Raw genomic sequence first — 14,789 nt, 5'->3', positions numbered from 1 at the left:
TGTGCCATACCTTCCAACAGATATTCCAATGCAGTGCTATTCTCTAATAAAACGCTTGATCTGCCGAAACACACTAAAATATTGCAATCTATCCTAACAGAGTGCTATTAGAAGTATGTTGCTAGAGTGAATTTGCCATACCGTAACTCCACATTCTAAAACCTCAAAAAGCAGTGATACATTCACAGCCAGTCATGAAAGGTCCCGACTGATCATAATTGCTTCACACCCGTATTTCCACACTACTCAAGTTCTGGTCTGTCCACAGTACTGCAGACTGTTCGAACTAAAGAAAGAACAGAATATGCAGGTACCTGCATGAGTCATGTTTACACAGTTGTACACAGTGAACAGCTGCTTTGCCCAACAATTCACCAGTCTTGTGGGAAGCTGGGGGCACAGTGCTCCAGTACTCTATATGTTATGAGACTGTAAAAGCCAACTTTACTGCATGCATTTGTCAATATTTATAAGCAAAAATAAAATTAAATTGTAGGGGTTAACGTCCCGGAACTGCACAGCGGGATACAAGAGATGTCACGGTTGTGGATTAATTTCGGCCACCTGATGTTCTCTAACGTGCATCTGAATGCACGTACACGAGCATTTTTCATTCTGCCACCATCGAGATGTGGCTGCCATGGTCGGGAACCAAACTTGCAACATTCTGCTGAGTGTCAGAAGACAACAGTTTCCAAACACATACAACCATTGCAACATCTCGCGAGTCGAAAGAGCAGCCAAGATTTGAACGGCAAACGAAGCAGCGTAGCAAACATCCTAGACCTTGACACTCGCTATCACAGTTGTGCCATGGTGCTTCAGACAAGGGAGACAAGAGTATTGATAACACTGGGCTTGCCACTAACAAAAGTCAAGGACCACCTCGGATGCACCGCACAAACGGCTGCCCAAAAGCAACTTGGCTGCACTGCGTGTCTGGTGACCGCAAATGCAGCCATAAATGCAAAAGATGTACAACAAGTCACACTAAACATAACAGAAACCCTGCAACTTCAGGTCTGTACACACATATGTAGAGATATGCAGCGATCGTTACTGATCCCAAAGAAACATGGGGGCTACGGGAGATGCTTTAGTGGAGATTGTTGACTGTATCGAGCTTGGATTCTTTGCAGTGCACCTAACCCAAATTATGTGAGCATTCTGTTTTAACTCAAAGCTTAGGCCACAAGGCATACTATTGAAAAGAAAATCTAAAAAATTACCAACCCTTCCCCTACCGGAAAATGGAGGTAAGCGAAGCTTGTTCTACGTACACCTGACCTGGGTACGGGCAACTCTAACTGCTGGATCGGTGTCCCGATGGCAAGCCCTTTCATGGGCGAGTTCTCATCACCGCTTTCTTTTCCTTGGGGGAAAACACAGCGCACGGTTGTCCCATCCATTTTCTGAAACTGAACGGAATGGAAACGAAGCCTGCACAGTGCGCCCGAAACCCTTTTCTGCCCTTTCCCTTTTCCCTCCCTGGCTGAAGCGAAATGGCTGATTGGTTGTGTGTGTGCCATGAGCCCACGCCTATGCAGCTGGAATCCTTGCTATCGATTCATGCTCCAGGGCCGGCGTATCTGTCAACTCACCAAACCGCCTTTTCCCACAGCTGCTCTGCTCTGGAAGCAACAGGGTTTGGGCGTGACCATGTCGAAACTTGCGAGCCCAAGCTTCGCTTGAAGTGTGTGTATAAGTATGCATCGTTCGGGAACTGCAGCAATTTGTCTCTGAAAACTTCGTCACGCGACTGTTGTATTTGTCAGTACAACTAGTTTCAATTCAGTTTTTACTGCCATCTTCACCCCAATTGTATGCATTGCAGGGCACAAGCAAAGCAGGTCATCAAGCACTTGCCATTACCACAGGAGCTGAGCAATTGGGATATGTTTCTCGACAATTGAGCGACTGATCTGTGGGGTTTGATGCCCTAAAGCTGCATTAGCGCTTAGGGCAGATACCAAAGTGGGCGAGGCTTCCGATTAATTCCGACCACTTGGGGCTTTCTTAAGGTGCACCTTAATCTTAGTGCACAAACGCTTTTGCATTTCACTCCCACAGGAGTGCTGCTATCGCAGCCGTGAATCAAATCCTGAGCCTTGTCCTCAAGCAGCAGGAGTGAACATTAGGTGCATAACATTTGTGAAAAAGAAGAGACAAAGGCAACCCCAAAAAGACTCTGGAGCCATGCAAGAGCACTCGGAGCTCCAACTGAAAGTTCGCAAACGGCTGTAAGGGATGAAGATGGTAACATCCATCCAGTGAATTGGGTGAAAATAATAGAAACAAAACAGACCATGGAGATTTACAAGAATGACACGAAAGAAATTAGAAGGGAAAAGCTGTATGATAACACAAAGGGCAGTGCCGTACTATTTGAGACTTGAGCTGGTTGCCTAAGGACAATAACAACGGAACAAATAGTATTCGCAAAAAGATGAGGCATGCGTATTCTGCAGCAAAAATATGGAGACTGCTCAGTGCACCTTAATGGAATGAGGAGGGATTCACCCAGTAAGACCCATAAGTAACGTTCGCCTTCCAGAAGTGCTTGGATTTAAAGTGGACAGAAGCATCTGCCAGTCAGCAGTCCAGGTAAGCAAGACATATTTAGAGTATTGGGGAGAAAAAAAAAGTAAGAAAGAGATTGATATGACCAGATGCAGTACAGGCTTAAGTAGCCATGCAAGGTAGCTAGAGAAGTTTTGAGGAAGAGAAAGAAGTTGAAGGAGATGTAAACAAAAATGCAAAAAAGAAAAGCCTGTATATCATGCCTGATCAACTGAAGCAGGCTAGGCGATTTATTGGCAGCCCGTTGCAAAGGGGATGCCAATAAATAATCCTCAAAGTGGGAAAGGGGTGCCCCACTAAAACACACACCTTGCACATGACTTGTTTTGACGGTAGCAATACTTTGTGTCACTGTACTGATTCGATGCTAGCATGTCACCATCGACAGCCAACGTGAGATGGATTCTGCCGCAGTTTTTTTCTTTTCCCAGATCTCACTTTCTTTTTTCTTTTGGTACAGACACCACGTAGCCAGATTGAACTGTTATAGCTGACAACGTGGCGTGGGAGCTTTTTGGCGAGCAATTCATTTTACCATAGAGTACATACAAAAGTTAACGCTGCAGGAGCTACTCAGTGTTACATCCAAATATTGCAGAAACCAGTAACGCTACAAGTGGGCGTTTGACTGTACTTCTTTCCGTCTATTTAACATGTTTGAATCCTCGTCCTCCCTGCCTTTTTTCGTGTAACTCGTTCACAACTATAGGTTATAACAATATAATTAAGTTATTTTTTTTATTTTAACACTGTCACAAGTGGGTTGGATTGTATTTTATTCTTTAGAAAGCATCACAGATCAAGAACAATTGCACTGGGAAAAGTGTGCAGTGAGGCATCCATGGTAGGGCTATATACTTAGCTTTTGCATTGTGGCCTGCTATATGTTATAGCTCAAACCTCTGTGTGAACGTAGAGCTTTTGTTAAAAGTATACGGGCTACTCTGTGCCTTCACCATGTCTGTAGTTTAGCTCTGTGCTGCGGCAAAATGACAATGACATCTGTGACTTTGGTCGCATAAATGTCCTTGACGCTACTATTTAGGTGAAGAATTCAAAACGAGCTTTCAATTTCCCTGGCAGCGATCAACATTTTCACACCAAAGAAAAGAAAATGAACATTTTTGAAATGTGCTTTGTCAGCCTAAACAGACTAAACAAAGATAGACCTCATACTCAAAATAAGGAAATAAAATTGTACATATACACAAGTTCTCAGCAACATAATTCAAACAATACAGATCTTTAAAGATGTTTGTCTAAAACCAACCTTTCCCATTAACTATCCCTTTGAAAAGCTCTATTCTTTAAAAGAAAAAAGTACAGACAGTGAAAACGTGTTGACAGTGAAAAACAGCAACACGAAGAACTTCCTTTCAGAAAACTCTGGTCTCTCGGTTGTGAAGTGCCATTATAATCCAAGTGCCCGGATTTTGATCAAGGCTTTCATAAGATTGATGGCTGACATTAGTAGCAGCACATCTGCATCACGCAACATCCTGGTGGGGAAGATAGGTCGGATGTCAAACTCGTATCGTCCATTTTCTCGGGCCTCGCAACCCCAACCCACCCTTCGCGAAACCCTAATCAGCATGCTCAAGTGCAGCTCTCTCAAGAGGTGTATCCTGGATTGCTTGTGTTCAAGTGTGGCCCATGCCCACACAACCAGTCAAGTGACCAGCCTCCATCCGGGTCACGCGCACATGCTATCTCCAAGAGAGCCTTGCCACATGCACATACGAGAGTAAAAAAAAAACACTGGCAACGCCCCAATCACACTTTAGCCCCAATCCTGCAGAAATTAACAGGATAGAACATCTACTAAAAATAAAAAAAAGGTCAAGGGGGGCAGGGTATGTAATTTTTAGTCAAAACTTCACAAGTAGAGAGGTAGTACACTTACAGTTGTAAGCCCAGCGGTCCTTCTACTTCATCCCTCGTGTAAGAAATTAATCAGTGGTTCCCGTTCAGTAAAGTTTACCAGTTCTTGTTGGAATACGGCTTAAAAAGTACAGGGCTGCCTACTCATAACGGCAACGCTCTCATTCCCGGCTCTCACTTTGGAGGCACTCTAGCTGCAAGTGCCGACAGATTCTTCGTCAATGCTCCGTGCTGGTGCGTAGAAAGGTGCCAATTCCACCAGCCACAAATTATCTGCGGTAAAGCTGGGCAAACATACACTAGCCGGATGAGAAAATCTGCTCTGCACTCACGAGTTCCCTTTAACAGCAAACTTCACTGTACAATGCAGTTGATACTTAGGTACAACAGAAAGCCGGTACCAAAAAGCTAATTGAACACAGTGAAAGTTGAGATGAACCAGTACTGCCATGGTAAGATGTGGAAGGAGCGATGCACTGTTCAAGGTTACTTATTCCCAGAAAGCCTGAATGCCATTCTACATGAACGAAAATTATAACAACTTGGTCACCTTTATTCCTGGTCATGGAGAATACAATAAAGAAAGAAAAGATTACAGTCTGTCTGATAAGTTAATTAGTACAGTAGTTATTACGCAATCGTTTCATAAGTTATCCCCAACTGAAACTTCGCCCCAGTCTATAAAAAAAAAAAGGACTAGTACTATGGCTCTAGCTTTAAGTTTCCTGCACATAAATCACCATTTTGCTGTATGAAGCTAAGCATATCACATATAATACATTGGGCTTTGTGGGGTTAATTGAGTAAGGATAATTCTTAAACGCTAGTCCCCACACAAAGAGGGAACGGAGAAGCAGAGAAAGAGTGCAAAGCCTATGCGAGCTACATCAGAACATGTAAATGCACAGCATTTCATAAGACAGCCTCAGCAAACATAGAAGGACCTCGGTCATAGCTTGCACGAACAATACAAGAGAGATGAGCAGCGATTAAGGAGGCAGTGAGAGAACAAGACCTTAAAAAAATGCACGCCCAGCAATAGAGAAACAATGGCCTGAACAGATAAGGATGGGGGTCTGCGTGAGCAAAGCCATCAAAGAGAAAGCGCACACAAAGCAGCACCCAGGTAGGTGAGCAGGAGCCTTACGGGCACAAGTGCAATTAGTCCTCAGTTTCGCTACCGCAGGCCAAGTGCATAAGAAGCTTGTCACCATTTCAAAGAGATCTTAGCACACAAAAGGACTGCTACATGTCCTTCAGCGTTGTTCCTAAAGGAGCAACAACACAAAGTTCCATTGTAGAAATCGTACAAGATACTTCTGGCAGGCGCAAAGGCCGGGAAGAAGCACTTGCTATCTCAATTTTATATTAGAGTTGGTCTCGTGATGCCGGATTTATATAGTAGTATAGTAAATTATTTAGGGCGCTCTGATGCGCTTCCCAGTATTTCTTTTTTTTCAAGGGTTTAGAGAGTCTGAAACTTCATATAATGCTTTAAAAAAGTAAGGAAGACAAGGTCCAAACTGTTCTGTCAGTACTAGTCCAAAGTGTACCCAAAATGCAAAATTCAAGAGGTCATAGAATGCTACGCATTGAAGATGCTAGGCTGCGCGAAAGTTAAGGGAACTGTTTTGCACAAAAAAAGTGCTACGTTCATGTTGAGTCGGTGCTTCCTCTACAGCTGACTAGCTTCAAAGAAAAAATGTCGGCAAGCTTGCTGGCAAAAGCACCAACGAAGGTCAGAAGATGCAAGTCGCAGGGGAAAAAAAAAACATCAAGTAAGCTATAAAAGAGCAAGAGTGACACCTTTGGAGCTGAATATTTTGTTTATCGATTCTTTTTTTCTATCCAAAAGTCTACGATCCAAAAAAGCAAAAGTAAATCTAACATCGGCTGGTGGAGTGCCAACGCCACGTGCCAACAGACGCATCAGGTTTCAACCAAGGCCAAGAAGATGACACGACGCAAACATATCTCTCTTACCGCAGATATCAGCACAGCTGTCAAACTGCATGTGTTCAGACGCAGAAGCACAAAATTTTTCCGCTGCGATGACGGAAGCTTCGGAGAAGGAAGGCGCTCACAGAGTCAAACCAATATTTGTTTTTGTTTTTTCATTTTGGCATGTGTGATCTATAGAAGGTCTGCATAATAAACATAGTCAACAAAACCATTGTTGGTAGGATTTGTGTCAGCTATGCTATGTTATTTTGGATGCAACATAGTTTCGATTCTTTACATTAAGACATATATGGCAGCAATTGTAAGTGAATATGCGGTGTGATACTAAAGTGGCAGAAGTAGTAAAAATTACAGAAGCAGACATGCGATTTTAACAAAAATGCAGGTAAATACATGGGGTTTTCTTTTGTAACAGGAAGCTTTATTACGAAAACAGTGCAAACTCGTCACTGACAGGTGGAGCTTCAGTTGTGTCAATAGCACTGGCGGGATCATCATTATCGGCATCCCCTCCCTTTGAAGCGGGGTAGTAGCAGATGCCGCACAACTTGTTATTTTTACATTTATTCTGGACTTACTACCAGTACATATGATCTGGGGTTCGATGGTAAAACACAAGACGCTATGCTCTAGCACTGACATGCAAATGTAAGATTGAAAATGTTTTCAAGTGCACTTTACAGCAAGGTAAATGCTTCGCGAAACACCGGCAACAGCGTGTCTGACCATGTGACCATAAGCGCAGGGAAAAGAGATACTTTCGCATGGCTCTCGTCTCGGCACATGGTGTAGCTAGAGACAATTTGCTGAATGCACCCCGTCATGTCGATACAACACGGCATCTACACGCCTCATACCATTCACTGATAGAGATAGCCAATAAGTGCCTCGGCAATGTATCTATCGGGAAGCTATAATTTGACAATAATGCATTAATCCCTGCTTAATTTTTTTTAAAACTAGGCCAACATCCATAATACTGCTAAACTGCACTTCATGCTTTTTTAGCGCTTTCTTGTGTCATGCACACATGAAAATAAAACATACAAAAGGCTTTTCAAGTATTTTCACTGGATAAAATATAAAATTTAGAATTCCATAAAGTGCACATGCAGAACTGAGTTTGTACCACATTTGGTCCCACTTGACCTTGTGATCCTAACACTGCAGTCAATGATGCCCATCAGTTCACACAAGTAGTCAATGGCCACTCCCAAACCGAAAGGATGACACCTTTGGTTTGACAAATTTAATCTGAAGGCAGCCTTTACTTCACTCACTAGCTTACCATGAGCATTTTTTTCCCACTTCTTTCTTTATTGCAAGTAAAACAGACAGCTCCATGCAAACAAAATTTTTTATAGTTTATAACTACCATGTCAAATTTTACACCCTTGGTTTCGATGTAAACAGAAGCGATTGATTAAACTTCCATTGTAGCCAATAATGGCCAGTATCCATACTCAGTGTCATTTGTAAAGAACAAAAGGTCTCAAGAACCCTCCGACATTGTGGTGCATTTCTTTTAATTTACTCACCATCGGTGTGGACTCCCACGACCAGGTAGTCGCCCATTGCCTTGGCCTGCACGAAAAAAAAGGCAGACAAGCTGGTCTGATAACCCGCAGAAGGGTCAAAGCCTTAAGCCACACCACGTCAGCCCCGCATTATCTCAACTGCTGACCCAAAAACGAGTGCCAAGCTTCCCACCCCTCTCTAGCTCTGTATGATAGATAAACAGCAGAGCCAGACACGTGCTTCTAGTGTTGTTGCCAGGTTTTCAAACAATATAGCAACGTAGTACGCACTCTTCCGGCCTTTGTGAAGGGCAACCACAAGAAGCGAGATTACAAGATATTGCACAAACGCCCGTGCCAATTGGATCCCATCCAGATTCTCAGCTCATGTAATAAATAAATAGCGATTCATTTTATGGCTGACCGGTGCCTCGTAGCAGGTGCGGGAGGGCTGCTTGGCCACTTTCGACTTAGTTAAAGCGTTCCATTTGAAATAGGCTCGTAGTGGACAAGTGCAATAACTCAAGAGCTCAAAGGTGTGTTTTATGTAAATGCATGGCAAACATGCAGTTGCAGTGTCAAAAGAAATCACGCTCCCTGGCTGTTGAAATGCCTTGTGGTGACACACGACGGTAGGTACACATATCCCCTCCCCCACAAGGCATGCTTCAAAGTGCATGAATTTACGCCATGCTGAGCTAAAGCATGTCTAGCCATAAATCCACAGCTGCAGCCTAGTGTTCTATGTCACTGCTCATTTTGCTGGGTGTCTACGACTTTCAAGCCCACTGCTTTAACTAAGCCATGATAGCCCAAGCCACGCAACATTTCTGTTTATGCTGGTATAGCCATTACGTCATTACCATCATTCCTGTGAAACTAGACCACACTTTACTATGGACTTACTATAGACTTAAGACACTTACTATAGACTTAAGCCTGAAGAATACTGCCTGTATGAAGGCAACAGACAATAACAGTGGGTGCCTAAATGGTACATGAGAGGGAAGGAGGCCACGACAAAAGTTGTTTTGCCTTTGAACTGGTGCAGTATTCTTGGCTGATTGCTTTCCCATCCGCTTGACCTAACACCCAGCATTGGATTGGATGAAGCCAGCAGGATGAAGCCCACATATTCTACCCATCAATTCCTATGGCAATGCACGAGGACATTAGTGCCCAGATTTGCCTTCAGCAACACATGCATAAAACTATGCCTGCAGCCTCAAAAATGTGTGCACTTCATTCATCCATCTGTCGTGCTTATGCACAACAACTGCCTGTATGCACCAAGGTTAAGTGGGGGAGGAAAAAGGCCTTCAAGAGGTGTAGCAAGCATCTGGGTCATGTCAATTCTGCATGGTAAATATGTAAGTGCACCTATTTTAACAAGTTCACTGGTTTTCTTTTGTGGATTGAACAAGCCTGCCAATGACATAAACTGCACACTAGTACAAAGGAAACCAGCCTCACTGGTAGTCAAGCCTCACTTAACACTCGAGTATCTAACCTTGAAGTTCACTTGCTGAAACCTGCTAATCAGCTCAGTGGAAAATGTATGCGTTGCAACTTCCTTAGTGTTTTGACCAATCTCACTAACGAAAGATTAAACAGCTCACTTTTTCTTGCACTTTCGTGCAGGAAAACTTTTGTCATGGTCATGACACTGAACAGAAGCCACACTAACAAATGTGAAGGTAGGTTTGCACAGTGATTTGCAGTACTGGAAAGTAATAACTAGGAATGAGGGTATTTCTAATGGCAACAGCTTATGACACACAATTGAACAGACACTGAGCAAAGAAATAAAACTGCTAAGGTGACCAACAATGAACTGTATCTTCCGAAACAGTTATAGGAAAATGTTTAATTACAATTAGCTTTTAAGAAGCATAGTTTGTTTGTTAGACATTAAACTGTTATTATCACCCATATGTTGTTTGCATGTTACCACTTACATTTGTTTCACGGAATTCTCTTGTTGGGAACAACAGACAGTTGCCGGAGCTTTATCTTTCTGTACCCGGATACTCAAACTTATAAACTTGAAAAGTAAGTACAACAACAATAGTTTATGTGCACCACTTTTATTATATCAATGAGAACATCTTTAATAAAAATTCTGGCTGTATTTCTGGTCACGAAATAAATAGATATTACATTTATAGATAAATAATGTCACTGCCGAACAGCTAAATGTAACAAAATGTATTAAGTGCATGCGACAACATTCACTCCTTGGAACAAAATACAGATATGACATTGTATGTGCTAAATAACACTCCCTGTGACTTCCACAACAAGTACCCCACTGAAAAAACGCTAGCCTGTAACATACAACACAAACTAAACATACGATGTGGCATTCTTCAACGATGGAAGCTGCCAATTGTCGGTGAAGTACATAGCTAGGAAAATAGTGTACAGCTTTTTTGTCCTAACATATACCAGCAAGCAACTCTGATCATGTTGTTACTTTTGGGTTTGGTCATGTAAAAAAATGGTTATAACTACCAATACAGAACACTGCTGAACTTTGGCACATGCAGTAAACTGAAGTTATTACAGAACAGAGACTTTTGACTAAAGCATAACACTGCCTCACAAGATAAAATTATATTGTTGCTTCTTTGCACCAACAAAAGAAAAAAAAGCCCTTGCCCATCAATAATCACTTCCTGTTTACGAAATGACTGTCTAGACAGCAACACAACTTCCTTCAAGCAATTTTCATGCCTCGCTGCCTGCATCAATGAGGAAAGCCTTGGCCACATGCAAATTCCATTGCCAAGACTAGCCTTTCAAAACCCAACAAAGTGTGAGCAACACGTGTGAGCAGACATCCTTGAAACGCAGTTCTATTTTTGTCATATTTTGTTCCTTTCAAACAGCTACGCTACATGGCACGTGTTTCAAGCACTTTTTCCTGTAGCTCTTATTTAAACGTTGCCATGGTCCCGATACTCGCATCCACGGATGTATGCGAACAATAAGCAGGTAAGGGTAGCGAGCAGGGCTAGTCCAGTATGTGAGAATGTACTAAGGATTAAAATCCAGACAAGGATAAAACAATCACTAGTACAAAGCATGCTTTGTACTAGTGATTGCCTCTTATACTTGAAGTATAAAGCATGTATGCATCTCCACAAATTAAGTGCCACTTCACTGTTCTCTACAGATTTTGAAATGTGGGGTGTTATGTTGCGAAGCTGCCAGTGGGTTATGAGGAATGCCATAGTCAAAAGCTCCGTATTAATTTTGACTACCTAGGTTTCTTTTACCATGTGCCTAAACCTAAGCAGTAACAGTCGACTCCCGTTAATTCGAACCTGGCAGGACCGCAAGTTTTGGTCAAATTATCAGAAAGGTCAAATTACCGACCAGTGCCAAAATGAATGAATTCAAATCTTCCTTTTACTACTTGAAAGGGTCGTCCATAGACTGCGCTTCAGTACAGTAATGCAATATATATACATGTCTTTGGTTGGTGGCTCATGCATCCCGACACCATCATCAGTGTTCACGAAATCCTCAAAAGAGACATCGCCTAGGGCATGGTGCAAGTCATCATCATCACTGCAGGACAGGTTGGTGCTGTGACCGTCACCAATCTCAGGAATGAGTAGCACGCGGTCTACGAAATTTCTTGTGTTTCTGAGGTTCTAGTGACCACTATGAGCACGTGGGGATAGAATTCTGGAGGGAATAGACTTAACCATGACAAGCTTTTGCATTCAAACAAAACAAGCTTTCCTTCCATAGCAATGCGTCATTTCTCGCCGTGGCTTCCCAGTGTGTTTGCATTAACAGCGGTCGACTGTGTATAAGAGCATTTGTGTTGGAACATCGAAGTCATGACTGGAGTTGAGCCTGCAACCTTGTGTTCAACATCACTCTGTACAGTGCTCACCGAATGAAATGCGTCAATTTAGGGCTAAGTAATGCGCATACTTTCGTTTCCACCGGCTGTAGTTCGTGTCACATCGACGCAATTTCAGTGCATACACTTACATCAGAGTCCTCGTCACCTTTGGTGACCAAATTCCTTGCGACATGACATGGTGCTCTCGCGTACTTTGCACGTATGCAGGGTTTTACTAAATGCTCTGTGTCGCGTTTCATTCCGTGAGCACTGTACATTATACGTTCATCTTAGCAAAATTTAGGAGGCACTGAACACTCAAGACTGACTGCATCAAGGCACTGCCGCACACCAAAGCAGCACAACTATTCTGTCACTAGCTTGCCGGCGGAGCTGGAGAACAACCACAAGCTTCATTTGCTTCTCCCTGCCGGTTTATGCGCAGCTGAGAAATAAAGACTCACCTGACGGAGTTGATTGGCATGCCCGAAGTGCACCATGTCGTAACTATAAGGAAGAAAGAAGAAGAAAAAACCAACAAGAAACGGGTGTTTGTCGATCTTCGGCACAGCTGGACCATTGTTAATGCATCAATACGTGTCTCGCGGCATCCTTATTGTGTTTCCTCGCGTGCCGTGAAGGCAATTATTCATCTTAGCGGCTCCTACTGCCAAAGCACTCTTATTGCCTCTTATTATTCGGCTTCTTATTGTGCTAGACGCCAAGGAACAGCAGGTAACGAGACAAAGGCTATGTGGTAATATAGAATAAATAAAAGAAGAAGAAAAAACAGGCTCTGTGAAGTAATTAATGCTGCAATTGGGGCCCTTTTGTTAAACATTTGTTTTTGATGAAAGTGTTATGTACAAAACTAAAAGAATAACTTCAAAACGGGACAGGTGGTGCCCCGTTGTGGTCTACGTGTTCTTCTTGTTGTGGAGTCATTCTTGGTTCCGAGCAAAACGGCGCGTTTAAACAAAAAAAAAAAGAACAGGTACTATGAGCAATGAACACATGAAAGCATGCAGTAAAGAGTGTGATCACAAGACAGTTAAAATTAACAAAACTGTCTCTATTTTCGTCATATACATAACTAGAAGAAAACCAGCAACAGTTCATTCTTGATTCCAAGTATATATACCAGTATATGTATCCTAAGCTAATTCTTCGGGAGTAGACTCCCTTGACCTGCAATTTCAAGGCCCTCTCGCTCGGCCGCTTCTTTATCACGCTGATCGTGCTCCAGTATCTCAGGCGTGGAGTACGTCGCCGCACACCCATTCATGAAACATCTCCAGCGCTAAAACGAGGCTGCACCAGTTTCGGGTAGCTCGGCCCTGCGTACGAAACCAGAATCGATGCACACGCCCTTGACAGAAACCAAACATCTGCATCGTGGTGCGTCATCACGAAAAAGTTCTTGGCCCACGTCTATATCTAATCAGCGGCCACGACATATATCGATGTTTGCAGAGCCGTCAAGCTACGCGCACGCCCCCCCCCCCCCTTTTTTTTTTCTTTTCCCCGGCCCTACTGCACTTTCGGAGGAGCGCCAAACGGAGCCTGCAAGTTTCCATCTCTATACTCTATGAAACTATTCCTTCATCTACATGTTATTAAACACACCGCGGTGTGCGCTATCAATGAGATATCTCACATATGAACGAGCGCTCAGCTTCCAATGAGAAAGTGAAGAACTGTAACGAAATCAAACGACTCCATCTCGATGCGCGACGGACCACGCCTCCGTGGGTAGTAGTACGGAAGATTCCCCGTCATCCGACAGCGCGAAACCAATGCAATTTCGTGCGTCTTGAGAAAAGCCGGGGCGGCATCGCGCGCCTCGCGCACTGCTACTCACCATCCATCGCACCACACTCGGACTAGACCGTCGTCCACCGGTTCCCCGCTCATTGGCGATTCCTCTCGCGGGCTCTTGCTCGCTGCTTGAGCCGGTCACCACAATGCCAACAACTCGCACGACGTTCCACACCTTTTCTGACTTCGCGTACTGCGCGTTGCGGCCGCCGCGCTAATGCAATTCAGGAACTCCACGCCAGCGGCATTGGCCAGCAGCGGCGCCCTTGAGAATTATCGGGGCTTGATGGCGCGGCCCACTGCCCCATTCCAAAGGGGACGCTAATAACATCCGTCCATTTATCCAAAGTAATGTTTTTTTTGCGTTTTTGTGCTCTTTAAAACAGCACTGATCACGTGGCTACAACGGGCCAATCACTAACTTTAGTTCAGTTTTGAGCGACTATAGAGTGTACCATACTGTAGTCATGGCCGACTTCAATGCAAAAGTGGGGGAAAAGCATGGTGAACAAGCAATTAGCACCTACGGCGTGGATTCTAGGAACACTCGAGGAGGGATGTTGGTAGAAATCGCGGTAAGGAATAAGCTGCGAATAATGAACACAATTCTTCAGGAAGCGTTGGAACAAAAAGTGGACCTGGAAAAGCCCTAATGGTGAAACAAAAAATGAAATTGATTTCATACTTTCTGATGTAGAAATGTTAAGTAGGGTAAAGTGCAGTGATCTTAGGTTGGTGAGGGCTAGGATTCACCTCAATTTGAAGAGAGAAAGGGTAAAATTGGTCAAGAAGAAACAGGCCGACCTAGATGTAGTAAAGGTAAAAGCAGACCACTTCAGCTTTGCACTTGCAAACAAATAGAACCACTAAGAACATAGAGATGAAGATTACATAAAGGCAATGAATGAAACCGTAACTAGGCTGGCTTCAGAATAAATAGTGAGAATTCTATGGTACCATAGAGTTTCTCACTATATTTCCCCTGACCGTGGAAATTAGTGAACCGTACTCGGAGCGTGAAGGCACTTTGCTTCAAGAATTGCCGCAACCTTTGAATCAAGTTTAGATAACGTGCTAGATCTTGTAATTTTTTGCGACTTACGTTTAGTTTCACAAAAACTTGCTTCGCAAGTAGAGAAGACGTCTGAAAGACAGGGGGCGCTACAAGC

The 14,789-nt window shown here is 43.4% G+C and overlaps 1 protein-coding gene across 2 annotated transcripts in view; it reads right to left on the bottom strand.

Moving 5' to 3' along the window:
• The window catches only part of Pect (phosphoethanolamine cytidylyltransferase), a 37,381-nt gene extending 23,491 nt beyond the window's left edge, over window positions 1–13,890 (bottom strand). The window contains exons 1-3 of one of the 2 annotated variants that reach the window (XM_065447438.2): window positions 13,664–13,890; window positions 12,267–12,309; window positions 7,962–8,007 (exon numbers count right to left, since the gene is read on the bottom strand). In XM_065447438.2, the coding sequence (XP_065303510.1) occupies window positions 7,962–8,007; window positions 12,267–12,309; window positions 13,664–13,716 (142 nt within the window). In that variant the 5' untranslated portion in view covers window positions 13,717–13,890. The remainder of the gene's footprint in view (window positions 1–7,961; window positions 8,008–12,266; window positions 12,310–13,663) is intronic. The other variant, XM_065447439.2, reaches the window with a different exon arrangement.
• Window positions 13,891–14,789: the final 899 nt, after the last annotated feature.

The sequence above is a fragment of the Dermacentor albipictus genome, chromosome 8 (assembly GCF_038994185.2).
Source record: "Dermacentor albipictus isolate Rhodes 1998 colony chromosome 8, USDA_Dalb.pri_finalv2, whole genome shotgun sequence".
In the NCBI taxonomy this organism is placed as follows: domain Eukaryota; kingdom Metazoa; phylum Arthropoda; class Arachnida; order Ixodida; family Ixodidae; genus Dermacentor; species Dermacentor albipictus.
The sequence above is the reverse complement of the archived record's forward strand: the minus strand, read 5'-3'. Positions and strand labels throughout refer to the sequence as shown.